Raw genomic sequence first — 20342 nt, forward strand, 5'->3', positions numbered from 1 at the left:
CTATCATGAGAGCCCAGCCCTGTGGCTTTCGCCGCTGACTAACACCACAAAAACAGTGCCTGCATTGTTCTCCAGAGAAATGCCTCACTGTCAAGGACATGGCTTAACTAAAGCAGGAAACTGATTTTACAGCAGGGAAGAATGAAAGGAATCAAATTCATTCTTTTTATTTTCCATCGGTGTTTTTTCTGGAAGCTGTTTAAAGCAGTTGGATGAATCGTCAGTCCCAGCTAACTTGGAGTCAGCTGGAACATCTCCAGAGTAACTCCTCTGCCCCATTTTCCCTCTGGAGGGATGCCAGGGTGTGTCTGACTTGTGATGGCCATGGACCAACAGTGTCAGTGATCAACAGAGAGGGCTCAGGTTAACCAGTGAGGGAGAGGGCACAGAAAAAGCCAACCTGACTGTGAAGCAGGTTCACACGTTCAGTGGCTTCCAGCAGTTCGTGCTCTGCCAGCTTTCTTGCCCGTTCAGTCTGGTCCAGCAAAGCCCTCAGCTCATCCAGCTCTGACTGGAGAAGATTGTTCCTCCTGTCAGAGACCGCCAGCTGCTCCTTCAGGTCTTCATTCACGTGTCCTGCGTCATCCAGCTGCACCTGAAGCTCCTAAAATAAAGCAGCACAACTCCATTTCAAGCCTCTGTCCTTATATCACAGAAATCCAGATTGCAGCGGCTACCTGGGGCCAATCTCAAGAATTTCGGTGCCTTTTTTTTATTATACTTTTATTTCCAAACTGTAAGCTGAATAGCTTTTGTGGTATGTGGTGCAATGGAGGAAAACAAATCTGTGTGCTCAAATCTCTCAGAGCTGGTGGGTCTGGGAGAGGAGACAACAGAAGAGGTGCCTTGGCAAGAAACACTTCTCTTTTTTTTTTTTTTTTTTAAGCTATTACAAATGTTGACACAAACAACAAAGCTGAATATACACACACTCCCTGTACTCCAGAAAATCCACTTGCTCTTCACTTCTTTTAAAAGCCTTGCAAGCTCAAAAGAAAATCACAGGTTTTCAGTTCCTCATGCTGTAGCTTGCTGCCCCTGCAAGAGGCTGCAGCCAGCAAGGGTTTTATGACTGGATCTCATGCAGCTTGTATGTAAGTCTGAGAAGAAATCCACATTTCAGTGCTCTCTTACACCATTCATGATCACCAAGGCTTTCCCTTTACATTGTTGGGAGTAGCTTCCCTCTTACCATCACCACCGCTGGTTTGGCCTGTGCTAAGAAAACCCGGCCTGCAAGTACCACTGGGTTCTTGGGGGGCACCAGTACCTTTATTTGTGTCTGCAAACCACGTGCTGACTTGGTTGCTTCTGCAGCATGCCTGTTAGCGTGGCTGAGCTGGATTTCCATCTCATTGAGGTCCCCTTCCATCTTCTTCTTAAGCCGGATGGCCTCATTTCTGCTGCGGGCTTCAGAATCCAGCGTGGACTGCAGCGAATCTATGGCACGTTGCTGGTTTCTCCTGGGAAGGACATGAAAGATGGATGGAATGATTTTCCTCTCTGTGCAGAGACATAGAAGTACTTGCAGCAGAAGTGTCTCCCTTCCAGAAATAGTGTATTTCTGGCTGACGTAGGTAGCACACATACGTAGCACACGGTTTCCAGTGCCTCACTGAACTGGCTGGTGTACTTCACACCCCCAGCTAACTCCTGATTTAGAGGTAAGCACCTCTAGCAACCTTCTTCTGTGTTTCCTTTGGCAGTACTGGAGCAAGGAGTGCTCTCAAAGCTCTTGTAAACACAAGCAAGTACGGATTTGAACAAGAAGCATTTCCAGCCTAACAGTCACTAAATAAAATATTTACTGAAGAATATCCTGGAATGATTTACATCTCAGCCTTTTGCTGGAGGCATTAGTGGAGGGGATTTATCAAATTGAAGGTAGGTTGCTACGTTCTAAGCTCTAGGTGCTCTTTATAGTAAATGGCATGTGTAAGCTACAATTCATTATGTCTTAAAATAGATGTTGAAAAAACTTTTCTTGTGCTAATTATAAACGGAATGATTCATCAATACAAATCTGTGTTACGGACATCTAAATTTAGAAGTGATTAAACCCACCCAGTTGACAGCCTGTCCCTCTGGGAAAGGCAGCTTAATGTCAATTTAAAGAAAAAACCAGCTACAAACAACCTAATTTTCTTGATTCTGTAACAGAGAAGTCCTACAATGAAAGTTTTGCTCTCTTACAACCAAAAAGTAACTCAAAGCCCAGAATATGACACGCATGGAAACATTTATTTCACTGCCGGCCAATTTCAGCTGAAAGTGTAGGAGTTCTGGGAAATCACTGAGTCAACAAGAAAAAACCTGAGGGCTTTATTGCTTCAGCAAGATACTGAACTGTGCCCTAGACTCCCAGAAAACAGCACAGAGAGTCTGCTGAGCACTTATTGTGAAGCTGAAACAGAAAGCACTGATTAGCACTGTGCTTGTTTAGCACTGATTAGCTTGTCCTGAGATCTCTACAATCCAGACATCTCAGGACACCTGAAGATGAAAAGGCCAAAATATTCTTAATTTTGAAGCAGCTAAAATATCAATCCCTCTGGGTATGCTGGCCAGGGTGGGTCTTGGACTTAATGTCATGATTCTCAAATTAATAACATTACAACACTGACTAATTCAAGGCCAAAGTTTTTTGAATAACTGCACAGGCACATAGGCTAACATGACCTCCTCTTAAGGGTATAACTCTTCAGACTTGCTTTTCTGCTGGCTGGCAGGGGAGAGACAAAAGACACCATCCTCCTGAATTGCTTTCCATTTTTTCCCTATTTATCCATCTTACCTGCGAGTTCCTCTCCTGTTCCATTCACACTTTCTGCACGTCTGCAATTCTCACTGCTTACCCAAATGGTGTACACATAACAGCAAGCTCCTCACATCCTCCCACACTCAGTGTAGCTGTAATTGCATAAATTAACTAAATGCCTTCAGATAACATAAGTTTGAGCACCACTGAGACAAGTACTGCTGATTTTGCTGGGGGGCCACTTGGGAGGCAGCCATCCCACACAGGATTAGGAGATGGCAGCTCTCTAGACCTACTTGCCTCCATACTGTCAACATATAGAGTTAGTGGCCCTGGTCTGCTGTGAATTGATTATGCCAGAGAGTTTTTTTACAGCTGCAGTTTGTTATGCATGATGGGTTTAATTGTACACTGTCAGGGACTGATCTGACAGGAATATTTGAACTGAGCAAGGGAAATGTGGTAAACAGTCAGAGCTGGCTCGGTTTCTGGTACAGACAGTACCTGCCTATGCTGGCATAACTACCTGCGCTGCATTTAACTGGATTGGGTCTTGAGAATAGTTCCAGGCTTTTCAGACTTTTCACTTAAGAAGCATGCTACCTCCTGCACAGTACCTTATATTGTCCATTTCTTCCTCCTTTTCTGTCAGCTTCCTTTCAAACTCTGCTTTAACCTGAGAAAGTTCAAGCTGAAAACGAAGTGTCTTACTTTCTTCATGCTCCAAAGCTCCCTGAAATAGAAAACACCAAGAGCTTGCAAACCAGGAATTGATTTTTTTTCCCAAACTACAAACAGCTGCACAAACATGATCCCTTCACACTTCTCTTCCTGTTTCCTCCTTCTGTCTCTCTCTCTAGGCAAGGACACAAGCAGCTTACATTTACAACGCATTTACTTGCCTTCTAATGCAACCTGACAGCTGGAAAACCGAGCAGCAAGCTCCTCAGAGGACAAATTTTCAAATAGTCAACAGCTCACAAAAAACACCCAAACAACACACCAACACCTTCAGCCCTTGCCTGCATGGTTTTGACATCAACAGATGTTCCCTGCTCCACACCTCTGTACAGACACCCTCCAGAAATTCACAGGCTTGTAAGGGACAGGGATAAGCTAAAACAAGATTGTTGTTGGGAGTGTGAAGGGGTCCACACATCCATCCCACTCACAAAAATCTCTCCAAATCACAAAGTGTTAGAAACTTCCCAATTACATAATCTTATTAGGCAAGATGACTTCAAGGAAAGAAATAACAGACGTCAGCTCTGTGACAAAATGCAAAAACTCTCTGTCTGTTCTTTCCAATTAATATGAAGTCTGTGAAACAGGGATGATTTGTGCCTATGTCTTTATTTCTACATTTTTCTCATATATAGAAGTGAAGAACTAAGCAGACAACAGCCCATAAAGAAATAACAAGTCCTCTGACTTTCAGGTCTTGCATAAGCCAGGCTCAGTGTCATTCTGTTCCCCTGCTGCTCTCACTGAACAGCAGCAAAAGCACAGAACTGAACATCATATTCTGGGAGGTGTTCTCTGAAGGGTGGAACTGCACAAGCTTACCTATGCTTCCACCAATGAGGAAACAGAATGAGGATTGAGAAAACAAAGCTGTACAAAATCCCTGCTGATCTCCAGCCAACATGCAGCAAGTCAGTCAAATACATGCATCATGACCAGGAGCCACAACAGGAACAGCATTGATAGGAGGAATTCATAGGAATGGCACATGGAAATTCTTTGTCATCAGCAGTGACTGCCAGAGGCCCAAATTCACAAGAAAGGGAGAAAATCTGCATTAACCCATTTCTTTCACATTTAGAGTAAGATACATAATCACTTTATTTTTGTTAGTTTCTACTACCACTGAATTTTAGAAAGCCATCCCACACAGTCCAGGAAAGTAAACTGTGCCCCTTAGATCCCTGAAGGACTAATGTATTCTTCCTAGCAAGGGAAGTTTTTTGACAGGGTACCTAATCATTCTCAGTGTCTCAGAGCTGTGGAAGGAAGACATGCTCTTTCCTCTGCTCTGATTATGATACCTATTTGTCTGGCTGTGAAATTCCTGCAATATATAAAGCATCCCAGAACAGGCAAAATAAATGGCACAGCATTGAAGTTATTAACAGATTCCTGTCACTGGGTGACCTTTGGTTTAGCAGATATTATTTAGATGCATTTCAAAATAAACACAACCTTCACTAAAAATCCCTTGCTATTTGCTGGGATGCTTCTGCCAGCACCATGCACACCCCTTCTTAGCCTTGTAATGCACCTCACTTCTGATAAAATCTGTCTGCTGAGCCCTTGAAGTGAATAACAAGGATTTCCAGTTAGCTTGTTCTGTAGTGTTTTGTTTATGGAGATTGGGATGAGGCAACCCTCTTGGGTATGTGCCTACTTGGCACTGTAGAAATTAAAGCAGTGAGGCCAAATGTCTTTAGTGAATTCCTACAGGACTATTTTCATTTGTCTTCCGAGACTGCTGCATTTTCTAAGGCAGGCTGCAGTACCCAACACAATATCTGAGACCTTATAAAAGAGATAGTCATCAGGAGGCTTGTTTTCTCATTCTCATAAGCAGGAAATGGTGAATTTGCTGCTGGAACCTAGATGGTAGAAATATCTGATAAAAGAGTGTAAGACCACAATTTTCAACATTTCTGTTTTCTGAAAGACTAAAATGTTCTACATCAAAGTGATCAAGGACTGAATTTTGAGGCAGTGGGCAGAAGATTTCTGAGCTTCCTGAAAATGAAAAGCAACACAAACACCAAACCAATCAAGCAGAGGAGGAAAACAAGGCTAGTGCAGGGTCTAGAAGATGTGTCTTTTAAAGAACAGCTGAGGGACTTGGGTTTTTTAGTCACAAGAGAAGATTCAGGGGGCACCTCATCACTCTCTACAACTCCCTGGAAGGAGGTTGTAGTGAGGTGGGAGTTGGTCTCTTCTGCCTACAGCGAGAGGACTAGAGGAAATGGCATAAAGCTGAGACAGGGGAGATGCAGATTTGATATTAAAGAAAAAAAAGTCACTGTATTCCACTGTTTGGGCCTTGTAATAGGCTGTGCAAAGAGATGGCGTAGTCCCCATACCTTGAGGTATTAAGGAACAACTGGCTCTGGTGCTGGGCAATGTGGTTTAGTGGTTTAGGGGTTTCAGGGGTAGTGTGGGGTGGATGGTTGGGCTGGATGATCTCAAAGATCTCTTCCAACCTAGATGATTCCACGATTCTAACAAAAACCCAAAGGCTGCAAGGCACCTCCTTGCAAAAGGCCTCCACTGATGATCATAGGGCTGACATCTTCAAAAGTCACTAGTCAGTCTTGAAGACACTGGCTAGCAAGGCTGGAGGAGCTGGGTGCAGAGAGTTTGTGCATGCTAGAAATCAACACAATGGCTGTTTTCCCAAGAAGATGAAAGGGATGGAAAATCCTGATAAAGACACCCTCTTCCTTTTCCCTGGAGCTTTCTTTCCTCACCTCTGCTTCTTCCAGAGCCAGCTGAACTTCTGACTTCTCTTGCTCAACCTGCTTCTTGATTTTTTCTATTTCATGGAGGCTCTTGTTTCCTTCACTAATCTGATTGGTCAGATCAGAAATCTCCTCTGAAACAAAAGAGGATAGATGGATTTAGCAAAACAGAGAGTTTGGAACATCCTGCAATTCATGGAGCGTGAATAGAGGACCCATGCCTCAAACTATTACCTCAAGGGCTCTTCTGTATGAGAACCCTGCCTTCCTTTCACTTACAGTGAGATTTTTTACCTGAACAACTTGAAGGTACAGCTTTTCTTGTGAATGCTTTTTAAAGCAGCTATAGTGATTTAGTTTTTGTCTGTGATGTGTTTAGTTTTTGTTTGTGTTAGTTTTTTTCTTCAGGCTAGAACACCATGCTCTGCTGTTTAAGCTTTATCTGCTGCACCTCTGTCATCTTTCTTGTTCCTCCCTGGAGACTGCCTCCTCTGCCAGTGAGTTTCATTGACAGAGGGGCAAAAGGAAGCCTTCTCTGCTCTGGCCATACCAGTCTCCATGTTGAAAACATTCACTGGCAGTGTCTCAAATGACATTGGAAAGCTCATCTCAGGATGAGATAAACATCTTTCCCCACAGCTGCTGCAGTGCATCCCTCCAGCCATCTGCTGATGAGGCTCTTGCACTGGCTGCAGGACCTGAATGAAGCCTACCTTGGAGGTTCTTGTTTTCCCTTTTCAAAGTCTCCAGGTGGTCCAGGGTCTCCTCATAGGCATTCTTCAGCTTGAAGAGCTCAGTGCTGAGGCCACGGGCCTCCTTCTGGGAAGCCTCCAGCTCTGCCTGTGACTCCTCATACTTCTGCTTCCAGTCATTGATGATCTTGTCAAAACCACGCTGCTTCTTGTCCAGCGAGGCAGCCGCTGAGTTGGCCTTCTCCAGGTCAATCATCATGTCTTCCAGCTCATTCTGCAGCCTGTGCTTTGTTTTTTCCAGAGAAGAGCATTTGGCATTGGCTGCCTCAATTGCTTCCTCAGCTTCTTGCAGGCGAGCAGCAAGCTTCTTCCTAGCAGGTGGGAAGACACAGGGAAATGACCAAGTGTCACTGCTGCCATGTTATCCAGAAAAACTAACCCCAAAGCAATAACTCAGTAAATCAGTTCTGAAAGGGAAAATGGGGAGGGGGTGAGGAGGAGGATGGGGCAAGGGGAAGAGGAACAGAGAGGGACTGAGCCTCTAGACAGAAGGGGCTATGATGGAAAAAACAGCTTAAATTATGAATACTGGTACATGTCAAAACATTTTGTGTGTGTCTGTGAATATTTGAAATTGAACTTCTGAACTCTCAGGCACCAGCTAGCTACTTACAAGCTGTAATCAGTATGGCTGGTTGTAAATTTTTTATAAGACCTGCTCTAAATGACAGTGTCATTTTCTTCCAATCAAGAGATATGAGATACCCAACAGTTAGGAGGCTGTCATGCAATGGGCTTTTGTTCATAAACTATTTAGATTGGGAAAACAGGGAGTCCTGTCAAGAAGAGGTGATTGAAAGAAAGGACAGCCTCGAAAGAGGATTGTGGAGATACTAGATGAAGAAAATATGTTGTGAGATCCTGCAGATAGGAGATGTGCAGAGGCAGAAATTGGAGGTGTTCAGAGACTGGGAGCAGCTGTACAGTGTGAGCCAACATGACTTTTTACTTTCCCAGGGCAGCCATCATCTCCCAGTGGGAAAGGGAAGCCAAGACCAAGGAAATATAGTACCGGGCCTGAGCAAAGTAAAAGAGTGTGACATAACTAAGTAGGACTATCTAATTTTGATAGTTCTCTAATAAACCCCAGTATCCACAGCCACTACTCCAGAGACAAGCGCTCAAGAGAAACATTGACCTCCCCAAGCAATATGAAGAACAGGCCCAAATTACAGCTCTGAGTTTTGAGTGGGAGGGACTTTCCAGCCAGGAAAGTTTCCAACCCTATTTCCTTAGCACACAGCAAGACCTGGTGAGCACAGTCCTGCCAGTCAAGGGCACGCTGACGCCCACGTAACTCACTTGGCATCTTCCAGCTCCTCAGTTCTCTGAATGGCATCAGTCTCATACTTCGTTCTCCACTGTGCCACTTCTGCATTTCCCTTGGAGAGAGCCCGCTGCAGCTCTGCCTTGGCTTCCTGCTCCTCCTCATACTGCTCCCGCAACAGATCACAGTCGTGCCTGGCCGCTTGCAGGGCATGTGCCAGGGCATTTTTGGACTGTGGGAATGGAAAGGTTACAACATTGCAAGGTCACCTACAGCAAAACCAAAATAGTCCCTAGAAATTGAAATGGAGGCTTAAGCTTCTTTCTTCTTTTTTGCCTCTGGCTTTGACAGTTCAGGTCAAGTGAGGTGAAAATTGTTTGCAGTCATCCCTAACTGGTGACTTAACTGGGAAGAAGCTATCAAGACTGAGGATAATTTAACAACTTTGGAGAAATAGAGAAATAACCCAAGCTTTTAAGATGTAAGATCTGAGATTTTGGCTGTCCTACTGGGTAAGTTTTATTTAACATTTATGTATGTCAATGATTTTCCCAAACTCTCAAGTCACTCTTGTGACTTGCCTCAGTCAGGGGCAGGAACTTATATCAGTACAATTAGTAGGAATCATTGCCACTCCTATGTCTCATTTCAGCTTTTATCTAGTCCACAATTTCCATTTCATGGAATGGGACACAGTTAAAGCATTACCTTGGTTTCCTCTTCTAGCTGTCTCTTAAGTTCTTCAATCTGTTGTGTAAAGGATGTTTTTCCCCGGGACAGCTGACTTATCAGTGACTCCTTCTCTTCTAGTTGCCTAGTAAACTCACCTGCCACAAGATTTGACACATAAACAACAACAACAAAAAAGGAGCAAATTGATGAAATGACAAAGTTTCAGTCGAAAAACCATAGTCCCACCTGTCCAGTTCTGCTGAGGAAAAGAACTCACAGTGATTGTGATTGACCTGTTATGAGGCTTCTTCCAAAGTTGTAACCATCAGATACTCCACCAGGATAGTTTTTTACAGATTTTTTTTCTTTTTTCAGTGGGTTTAGTGACTTAAGTTTTCTTGTTTGGTCAGTTGGGTTGTTTTTTTTTTTATTGCCAATAGCTTGAATTATTAATTTTACTTCAGTTTGTGGATTAGACTAGATTGATGCTTACTTTCATGGGCAGTTGTAGCTGGTTTTACTTTTTTTCACTATTTTATATTGCTTTTTCACAGACTTCTTTTCAGAGGGCTGCAAAGCACCCTGAGGACCTCACAACAACCAACATACAGAACAGATGAATACATAAGGAGAACTTCACTGGGAACAGGAAGTGTGTCACTGCAGGGTGAAAACCACAGTCTTACAGGAGACACAGAAGTTACAACAAACAGGAAATGAAAAATATGTATTTGAAAATACACAGAACAGTGATATCTGGTTAGGATGCAGAAATTAAGTAACACTGATCTGGCCAGAAAGGTAGTAAGAAGTTAGAGGACATGTGAACATCTTAGAGGGAGCAATGCTCAAGGTCAAGCTGAGGAAGATGGAATTCACACAGGCCCAACTCCTTTTTCCCTCTAGGATTTCTAGATGCATATACCCTTGTTCCTGAAACAATAGGTACCTAGGCAGCCTGGCACATCCTGGGTTCTGAGCTGGCACATCCATTTTGGCTGATGAGATGTTATCACTGTATGCTGATGAATGTGGGTAAAGGTTTGTTTCAAAAGCCAGTCCAAGGCAAGGTTTCCCCACCAAGGTTATAAGACTACTGAAGATAGAAATGCCAAAAGACACAAAGCTACTGCTCCATTCAACAATCCCAACCTTGCCACCTTCAGAGCAGATGCCACTGCAGAACACATCTCACTGAAGCAGTGTAGAGATGCCCCTGATAAATTCCTGGGAAACAGTCTAGCTGGGCTGAACGTGCACATACCGTTCTCACTCTGGAGTTTAGTCTTCTGAGTCGTGAGGTCGTTCATGAGGCGAGTCATTTCCTCCAGTTTTGTTTTTGTCTCATTCAGATGGTCCTCATAAGTGCGACAAAGCTTCTCTGCATTGGCCTAGTGGGAATCAGGAGAGAGACAAAGAAAGTTGTAGCCTCCAGGCAAACATTTGGAAGCTGTAGCCTTCAAAATGTGTCCTTTTTTCTGTGTGTTTTTCTTTCAGAGGAATGGCAGATCGTAAAGACACAAATATCACAGTATTAGAGCAGGAAAGGGCAGCCCCACATCTGTGATCCCAGGCCATGGGATTCCCCATCAGACCACCTTCCCCATTTGTTTTCCCTGAGCTGTATTCTGAAAGTAAGCACCAGTGTAAAAAGTCCCTGCAAGAACTTCAGCAGCAATCACGTGCCTGTGAAGTTCAGGCATAGCCGCCTCATAATTGCTAGATGGGAAAATCACCTCCAATGAAAATTGCTCTACTGATTCTGCTTTAATTGCCATTTATCATAAATTGGGTTTGATGACAGCTTTCTAACTCTGAGAATACTGACATTTCTTTTCCTCACTTGCACTGAAATAAATCTATTTCAAGTGCTCTGAAAGCTACTGAGATTATCTACTCAGGAAACAAAATCCACAATTCAGCTGTAGGAAGTGAAAATATACAGTGTGATCATGCAAGCCTTTGCTTTGCACTCCGTGATAACATGGATCAAAACTGTGAACCAAGGGTAGGATCTGAAAGGAGACTGCTTAGGGTGAGAGATATCCTGACTTGGATGGCATCTCTCCAGTTGTCACCAGCCTGGAGGAGCCTAATTTACTTGACATGTTTTTGTGCCCTGAGATACATGAATAAACAACATGCCTGGGACTGAGGATGCACTGTGTGTTTCAGACAGGCCATCTTAATTACTGTCCCATCTCTAGGGAAGAAGGGTTGTATCACCAGCTGGATAAGGGAGACATGGTGCAAGACAGCACCTTCTAAAACACTTCAGCCATACCAAGTGGCCTGGGAAACCTTCAGACCAGCCTTCGCTACCCATGATTTTTCGGGGCTTTGGAAAGCCTCAGGACCCTTACTTTTCCCTTGACCATCTGCTCCATGTTGGATGAGAGATCATCCACTTCCATCTTCAGCTCGCTTTTCTCCTTCTCCAGTTTCTGCTTGACCCTCTGCAGGTTGTCCAGCTGCTCCCCCATCTCGGCCACGCTGTCCGCGTGTTTCTTCCTCAGCGTGGCGGCCGTGGCCTCGTAGTGCAGCGTGGCCTCCTCCAGGTCCCGCCGCAGCTTCAGGAACTCTGCCTCGCGCTTCTTGTTCATCTCCAGCTGGGCAGCTGTGGCTCCCCCAGCCTCCTCGAGACGCTCACTCAGTTCCTCCAGCTCTCGGGCCAAATCTGATCTCTGCTTTTCCACCTTGGCTCGAGCAGCTCTTTCTGCTTCCAGCTCCTCTTCTAGCTCTTCTATACGAGCCTGCCAGAGCAACATGAACACTTTGGGGTCAGTTTTATGATGATTCCCATCAGAAGACCATGAGGCACCTTACAAACTGCTAAACCCTCTGCCAGCCCATATTTTACCTCTCTGGCAGAAGCTCAGCTGTTAAAGGACTTGCCCATTTGTGTCAGTAAATCAGATCCTGAGCTATGTGATATGATGATGAGTCACATCTCGCTTGCAGTAGATTGTTCTGCAAGTTCTAGTTCAAGACATATAGGTCCAGTGCATTGACCTTATGTTCATGTGTTTGACATTCAGTGGAAGTACATGTGAGGACTTAGGTGCTACTAGAGCTAACTGCAACAAATTCTCATTTTGAGACCTCCACAACTGGAGTAATTTATCTCTAGGAGTCTTAAGACAGTGTCAGTACAGCAGTGTGTAGAACTGCCTGGATAACAAATATTTATTGGAAGCAGTTCTTTTTATTAAATGATTATTTTCACCAATCTGCACTTTACATCCAAGTTATACAAATATTCTTTTTTAACAAAAAAAGGTAGAGCTGTTATTTTTGAGTCCAGACATTGTGTTTGAACTGTGCTGAATTTCTTTGGCCTCTTAATTTCTGTTGAAAACTTACTGTGTCTTTTAAACTTTTCTCTAAATTTCAAATCCATGCTTATCACTGCTGAACTCCTCTCCAGGAACTACCCTCACCTCCATGGTTTGGAACAATGTTATGTGCCCAAAACAAACCACCAGAGTCTTTCTGCCTTGCCTGAAACCACTGCCATTCTGTGGTCATCTGCCCTGGTACTGGGAGGACACACTGCAGAACGACCATCCTGAGGGAAAAAAGGGATCTGTCTGGGAAGCTATGGACATGTACCACTTTGTGTCTCAAAGAGGAGCTGCAGCTAGCTGTGAAAAGTTTCTGCAAGGTCTTTCAGTGAGGCACAAAGAGAAACTTGTCCTCAGATATACGATAAAAAAGCAAGCTGACCTGAAGCTCCTTGATCTTCTTCTGCAGCTGCATCACTATAGCTTGTTCATCTTCTATCTTGGAATTCAGCTGGCTCATTTCAAATTCTTTCCTAGCACAGAAAGGAAAATCCTACTGTGACAATTTGCCTTGAAGCCTGAAGTTAGGAATTTGAAATTTTTAAAGAGTTGTTCAATAAAACTTGTAACGCATCTAAAAATGAAAACAATTCTCATGTATTACAATTTGCATGAGAACACATTTTCCTCTGAACAGCAGTTTCCAAGTCAAGCCTCTTCATGCATTTGTGCAATTATATTTCTGGTTCTTTGTGTCATACAAAAATAATGCTATTTTCAGACTCAATGGACAAACATATTTAACAGAGTCAGGTCTCCCAACAATACTGCCACAGCTAGTTAGGATGAACAACCTTAGAGAATTTTGTCAGATTTCTCCTCTGAGCAATGAAAAACATTAGTAAGTTTCTGGGTTGCTTTTTTTTAATGTAGGAAATTTTAATGAATTCTAGTGTTTAGGGCATTGTGTACACAAGAGTAATTTTGTCTCCCTCCTTGGCTACACATTTTCATAATGGAATTTTCTTTCAGCCACCATCAAAGCAGGATGACACACCTGAAGGCTCTTAAATGACACTGTATCTGTGCTGCTTTATTTGGTACAACAGAATCAACTTCTTACTTTTTCAGCTTTTCTTCCATCTGCAGCTTGTCATTCTCCAAGTCCATGACACTCTCTTGGGTCAGCTTCAAATCCCCTTCCAGTTTGCGTTTTGCCCTTTCTAGGTCCATCCTGACTTTCTTCTCTTGTTCAAGTGATCCCTCGAGCTTTAGGAGCAAAGTCACTTAATGAATACATTGAACACAGATGGTTTACAACAGTCAGATGTAGGCTGTGCCCTACAGTTCTCTGCTGAGTTCTAGTGAGCTGTGAAGCAGAAGCACTTAAGCATCCTAGCAGGGTTTGTTTTCGAGCAGCCAGTGGGAATAAGGGCTACAGAAATAGAACAAAAGGGTTAGTCCATGCTTTACATTTGTGCAAGCATTACAGTTCTCTTAGTGACAAAGGTCTGTTTGACTTCATGCCAGTTACACTGTGAGTGCAAGTTGGGAGGGTTTTCCCTTGTTATTGCAGTCTTTTGAGAGGCTGAACACAGATCAATTTTTGTGGTATTCCTGTAATTATACCTTTTACAGACAGTACAAGGAGTACATTTCTAAAAGGAGAGGAATATTTCAAAGTTTTGCAAGCTTTCAGTCTCACGAAAGGTCCACTCTAAGTGGTGATCAAATGAGCCTTGTGAAACATAAAGGAAGAACCAGCTTACATCATCCACTTGCTGTTCCAGCTTCACTTTAGCTTTGCTCAGTGTGTTGACCTTGTCCTCTTCTGCTTGTAGGTCATCTAGAACTTGCTGATGAGATTCCTGCAAGGACTTTTTCTCCTTGGTAAGTTTGCTGATATTCTCATCGAGTGTTGCCATTTCTTCTGTCAGATTTTTCACCTGTGTGAAAAAAGGAAGATAGGTATGTAAGACTTTGAAGGAAGGGATTATCATAACATGTCTCAAATTACTATCTGATCTGAACTTGTAAGCAGGAAAACAAGAGAAAGAAAGGGATCTCTCCCCTCCCAGCACTTCATGGCTTTTTGAGTTAAATTGTCATCAAGGTAGTTAATGTCTGCCAGTTTTTGATGTGGGCACAGTACATTTTTTCAAACATACTAAATTCTTTTCAGAGTCACTCCCATTGTGGTGGACTCCAGCTTCTGATTCTCTCTGGGAGGAGTAGGAGAGGAGTTTTTTACATTTAAAGCATTTTTACATGCTTTAAGGAGGAGAGCTGAAGGAATTAATGGTTACAGCAGAAGATTGTTTATCTTAAAATGCCCCAAATAGTTTAATTCTTTAGCTGAAGTGCAGTAAGACTTACTTCAAAAAGAAAGAAAACTTAGGCTCCGAGGTAACAATTTTTACCTCATAAAGTCAAATTACTGTACCTACTGTACCCTTCCTTCATTGTGGCCTGTGTGACAAACAGTGTAAAACCATCAGAAGACCTGTAGCACTTGTCATAAAGGTAATCCATGCCCATCCTCTCCTGAACACACGAAGTTCTGAATGTACCTTGTTTTCAGTAGCATGTTTCTCTTTCTCTACTTTTGCAAGTGTTATTTCAAGATCATCAATATCCTTCTTAAGCTCAGAGCACTCATCTTCCAATTTTCTCTTCTTAGAAGTCAGCTCAGAATTCATCTCTTCCTCATCCTCAACCCTCTCTGTCAGCTCTTTGACTTTGGCTTCCAGCTGAATCTTGGATTTAATCAGCAAGTCGCAGCGTTCCTCAGCATCTGCCAGAGTGTCTTGCTCCTGGTGTGGCACAAGGAAGAGGACAACAATGACTCCCTGGCACTTTTCTCCCTCACTTGTTCCCTAGCCTGTAACTGGTCAGGGAGCCTGATACAAAGCAAGAAAGCAGAGTAAGGAAAATTTCCTACTCTTCATTTCTGAAGACAAGTAATTAACAGAGCAGGATGAAATAGGGGTGAGCATGACTAGTCACATACGAGACTACTTGCATGTGTTACTACTGTGGCCATTGCCTTGAACAGAATCTGTTAAGATGTGCATTGTTAGCCCACCTGGTTATATGCTGGTTATATATGCATATATATATATAACTATATTTATGCATATATATAGTTATATGTGCTAAAACAGGAGAACTCCTATCCACTCTGAATTTTGGCAAGGCTTTGATATGATCAGCAACTTATTTTTATTAAATTCCACTAACACCCTAGTCTGCAAACCTTTGAGTTTCAAAGAATGTCTAATAAGTACATAAATCTATGTGTCTACTCACAGCTTGCAGCTGGAGAAGCAAATCATTTTTTTCCTGAACTAAAGAGACTTGTTTTTCCTCAAGTTCCTTTCTTCGGGCTTCGGATTTTTCCAGGGCCTCCTTCAGCTTCAAGAATTCTTCCTTCATATTGGCCATCTCCTTTTCAGTTTCTGCAGTCTTCAGGAGAGGCTTGATCTTAAAGAAAAGCTTCATCCAAGGCCAGTTCTTGACAGCCATAAAAGCACGGATGTTCCACTGAATTACAAGAAGGGCGTCCCTGGTTTAAGAGAAAATAAACAAAATTCCCCAAATCTTAGCCTGAATTGAAAAATTGAGTTTTCATTCTCAGTCTGTTTCATAGTTCTCTTCTGAGCAATATTAGGAACCTGTACTAATTTCCAAGAGATACAAGAAACTTCCTCCAGATCTCTTTATTTTTGGAGACACAAAAAATTTCTAAATCTCATTTTCACCAAAGCTGCAGGCAAAGTTGCTATTATTTTTATCACACATACACTTAAAGCTTTTAATTTAGGGTTATCTGTTGCCTTAGGGACTGTAATTAATGGCTCTATTCAGCTTATAATTAAATGGTAATTACTATTATCTGCTAAGATTTAAGGGGATGCCTTCATACCTGCGCTCCACTATCTTCTGAAACTCAATCCGCATCAATCTGCCGCGTGCTCTTGCCTGGATCATTGTTAAGATTTTTGCAAGTCTCTCATCCCTCATTTCTTCTAGATGGCCCAAGAGACCAGCCTTGAAGAACACCTGGTATGTGCACAGATGTCAGTTCACCACAAAGAAGGGTTTATATCAGATTTACAATGACTTTGTTGAAATGGTTCACACTGGTATTCTCACTAACACATCAGAAACTAGGAGAGTATAGAGGGCCAAATACTACTTGCATAAGGGACTTCACTGCACAGTTCCCGAGTTGTTTTAAAACTGGGTTTTATCTCCCCAGTTTTGAATAGGCTGAACAGTTTTATTGCCACAATACCTATCAGCTGAGGCAGGGCTCCAAGTAGGTCAGCTGAACCACAACTCCTGACTCCCAGAAATCCCTGCTAATGGGATCATGTGAGAATTGCACATGGCCTCATTTCAAAAGAGGCAGCTGATCTTGTGGCCCATCTATGTTTGGATGTACCTATATAATATTAAATAAGCTACTGTTTTACTGGGGTGCATGGAGCATCAGCTGCTGCTGTGTCTGCTTGTAGAGTTGCTCCAATAAAAGCTTTGAGCTAGACAGTTAAATTTCCTCTAGCACAGCTTAGAACATAATATCACTTTGCTTCTATTTTGCTGCCATTTTGCTAGTATTATTAAATCTCCATTAAACATCACCACCAGAAATTGCAGTGTCCTATTCTGCAAATTAAATACCAGATCTATCACTTTTCTCTTTACATAAACAATGATAGTCTCTTCCAATTACCTTGGTGTGTCCAAAACGATATTGGGTATGGTCAACATCTAAAGATGCCATCAGTTTTTCAGCAGCTTTTCTGCTATCCACAAACTTGTCCTCTGGGATTGCTCCTGGGTTCAGGATGCGGTACCTGTTAACAACAAATGAGAAATGTGTAAAATTGGCTTAGATTCTGCTTTAGGTTTTTTTTTCCCTCTTCCCCCAAAAACTTAAAAAATAAAAAAAAACCCCAAACCAAAACACCCAGGGTCTTCAATCAATCTGCTTTGTATCTAGACAGACAGAAGGAGGAGCAGAATTCTGCCCTCCATGTCAAGCAAACTGAATAGAAGATAAACTTGAGTGGATCAGGAAACAGTCATAGCTCTGCATTACCTTTGTTTGAAGTCAGCATAAAGCACCCTGTTTGGGAAGCCCTTCCGGCAAATGCGGATGCCTTCCAGGACACCGTTACAGCGGAGCTGATGCAAGACAAGGAATGCATCCATTTCTCCTGCAGGGGAAAACAAGGCTAAATTAAAAGGAGTTTCTCCACAGGGCTTCATCTTCATTTCCCCAAGGAAACTGGAAAATGCGAGATGACATCTCCTGAGAGAGCAACATGACTGGATAAGGTAAAAAGCACAGACAGCATTTAAAATAAAGTACAATCTGGTGACTCAGAAGTAAGTAATAGAATGACAGAGCTAAATACTCTAAAATCTTAAGACTATTGTCTTTTTCATACCTGGAGTTTTTGATTCATTGGGGATAATGCATCGCACAAAGTGAGGGGCTGTAGATTTTAGGTTAGTCATCAGCTTATTTAAATTTTCCTAGAACAGACACATTAAAAACATGATTAGCTTTAGCAGTTTAGTGGAATTCCAATCACTATTTCTTTGGTTTGCTGGTTGTTATTTTAAGAAGCTCATTTTTCTAAAAATTCTCCAACAAAATTATAAGCTTACCAAAATTATTAGAGAGAAATGCGTTCAAATAAACCAAAGTAATATTTAACATTATTATAGGATTCCACATCAGTTTTAGCAAAGAAGATATGTGTTTTACTTACAACCCCAGAAACTCAGAGCCCCAGATGAACAGCAAGCAAGACTCAGCATCATCTGGTGGAGCATTTCTGTCAAGCCAGCTGCATCTTTGCCTAGTCACTTCCCCACTCAGTGGGGAGAGCTCACCTTTCCCACCTGTTCCTCATAAAGGCTGAGGTTTTATCTCCTGACCAAATATATTTTATATTTTAAGACCAATAACCCTTTATTGGTCTTAATCAGACATGTCCCAGGCAGACACCAAGCTAGCTCAGAAGCCAACCAAGATCACCAGGCTCTGGGGAAAGTGTTTTGTCTGGTAAGTAGAAAATGGAGCCCATGGGAGGAGGAATGCAATGCCATCAGCACAACTGTGCAAACTGCAGATTTCTCATACACCAGTCAGGACAACAAACAACCTGAGCTAACTGCTGCTTGTGTGCTGGAAAGGGGGCTTATTAATCTATCTGTGGCTTATTAATTGTTGTCTGAGTGCTCCTTCAGCCACCGCTTTACCTCCTCAGCTGGTAAGATGCAGGTCTCCATTTCCTGTGATTTCCCTTCATGGGGAGTTTCTCCAAACAAGATAAAATGACATGACTACACGTCATGGCATATGACATGACTACAGGTAACTACATCCTTCCCAAACTGAGGTTTACTGACATTACAGCTTCCTCAATGTTACCCATAGAAATGGCAATAATGGTAAAAAAGAAAGATAAATAGCCCCATTTTTCCTCAGGCACGATCTTAGTGACAGCTTCCACCAGGAGCACAGGCCAGTCCCAGAAGAAGGGAATAGCTGAGGAAACAAGAGGTTTTATGCCACTTCATTCAACAGCTTTTGTTTTCCATGACTGCTCTAACCCTAGGATCCAATTACAAGCAGTGATCAGATAGGGACTAGCAAATTACTTGTAATCAGTTCCTGTTCCAAAGACAAGCATGAAGCTGCAAGCAACGAAATAAGTGATAAAGGTTGTTAGCACCATTTTGTGATACTTTCTAAAACACAGTAAAAAGAACAGTTTCCTGACCAAGATGATGAAATGGAACAGACCTTGGCATGCAGTTTTAACAGCAGTGTATTACATTAGCCAAGGTAAATAACCCTGTCCACGAGTCAAATTTCAATGTTGGATTTCAATTTTTTTCCTGTCCAGTACAATCTTTAACATTCTTCTTCAATGCATTGTCTTAATTCAAGCCATCAGGTGTGGAGAGGTAACAAACCTTGTGCAATGAGGACACAGTTTGGAAAGATGCACCTTTCTTGCGTTTCTTTTCTCCACCCTGGTCACCTAAGGAGGTAAAAAGAAGCATAAACCAATCTTTATCTCAGTAAGGGGTGCAGGCAGAGTGTGGAAAACAGCCCATTTTAATAGTGCTGCTCTATTTGACTAAAAGGCTCCGATTGCTCAAATTTTATCCAAGGCATTCTGAAAATCATGTGTGATACATCACCCATTTGCAGCTCTCTGTCCATAGTTAGGAGTTTTGTCAGAGACCACTGTAAACTTTCTGGATTGCATTTGCATTTCAGATCTATACTGCATCGCTTCTTATGCAGAAAAGCCCATAAATATGAATATGGCAGAAAAATATATTTTAACAAAAGTAATTTGTAGTTTGTTAAAAGCTCCATAGAGTGAGATGACGTGGAAAAAGAAAAACTTAAAGAAAAATAATGCTTACAGAAAAATTGTACTGCACATTGTACTGTATAGAAACTGATTCTCTGCTATGCAGGCACAGAACTTGTGCAAGTGAGATTTGTCTAGAATAAAGGGAAATAAGTATTTGTAATTTTAGATGCAGTTATCTTGCATCCCTTGAATTTTGCTTGAAGCTTTGGAGTCAAAATCACTCAGATCCTCCCAAGGAATGCTAGATTCTGACAAGACCTTTACAAAGTTTCACAAGTTCCTGACAAGACCCAAAAATGTACAGCAGTTGCTGCAGCTTTCTAAGCAGTGGGCCATTAGATCATTCCCAGGAGATCTGCCATCGTGTCACCCGTCAACATAAAAGGAGAAGTGAAGAGTGCAATGTGCTTGATGCAATTATCCACAGCCTATCCTTCCTTCAGAAGGTGACACTGCTGGTGAGACTGGAAAAGGCCAATCTGGACAGGCTGTTCCTTTCTCCTGACACCAAAGAAAAACAAGGTAGTATTCAGACAGACAGGAACATCCACCGGCAAATAGGCAGTTAGTGACTTGAAAGGATTTGCTCGTGGCAGGACGAGCAAATGTTATTTACATTCAGCTTCATCTCATTCCCATTTTGAAGTCTTCAGCCTGCTTGTTTCCTAGGAAAGTGTCATGTGATTCATGACAAGAGCATCTCTTGAAATGAGGTTTC

The 20342-nt window shown here is 42.4% G+C and overlaps 1 protein-coding gene across 2 annotated transcripts in view; it reads right to left on the bottom strand.

Moving 5' to 3' along the window:
• The window catches only part of MYH15 (myosin heavy chain 15), a 45670-nt gene that overhangs the window by 4745 nt on the left and 20583 nt on the right, over positions 1 to 20342 (bottom strand). For both annotated transcript variants that reach the window (XM_023943060.2, XM_023943070.2), the window contains exons 19-37: positions 19212 to 19279; positions 17672 to 17759; positions 17320 to 17437; positions 16951 to 17074; positions 16138 to 16274; positions 15522 to 15777; positions 14783 to 15025; positions 13982 to 14158; positions 13336 to 13481; positions 12655 to 12745; positions 11292 to 11681; positions 10193 to 10319; positions 8965 to 9083; positions 8292 to 8488; positions 6951 to 7300; positions 6247 to 6371; positions 3376 to 3491; positions 1271 to 1463; positions 401 to 604 (exon numbers count right to left, since the gene is read on the bottom strand). In XM_023943060.2, the coding sequence (XP_023798828.1) occupies positions 401 to 604; positions 1271 to 1463; positions 3376 to 3491; positions 6247 to 6371; positions 6951 to 7300; positions 8292 to 8488; positions 8965 to 9083; positions 10193 to 10319; positions 11292 to 11681; positions 12655 to 12745; positions 13336 to 13481; positions 13982 to 14158; positions 14783 to 15025; positions 15522 to 15777; positions 16138 to 16274; positions 16951 to 17074; positions 17320 to 17437; positions 17672 to 17759; positions 19212 to 19279 (3269 nt within the window). The remainder of the gene's footprint in view (positions 1 to 400; positions 605 to 1270; positions 1464 to 3375; positions 3492 to 6246; positions 6372 to 6950; positions 7301 to 8291; positions 8489 to 8964; positions 9084 to 10192; positions 10320 to 11291; positions 11682 to 12654; positions 12746 to 13335; positions 13482 to 13981; positions 14159 to 14782; positions 15026 to 15521; positions 15778 to 16137; positions 16275 to 16950; positions 17075 to 17319; positions 17438 to 17671; positions 17760 to 19211; positions 19280 to 20342) is intronic.

The sequence above is a fragment of the Cyanistes caeruleus genome, chromosome 3 (genome assembly GCF_971803275.1).
Source record: "Cyanistes caeruleus chromosome 3, bCyaCae1.hap1.1, whole genome shotgun sequence".
NCBI classification, from domain to species: domain Eukaryota; kingdom Metazoa; phylum Chordata; class Aves; order Passeriformes; family Paridae; genus Cyanistes; species Cyanistes caeruleus.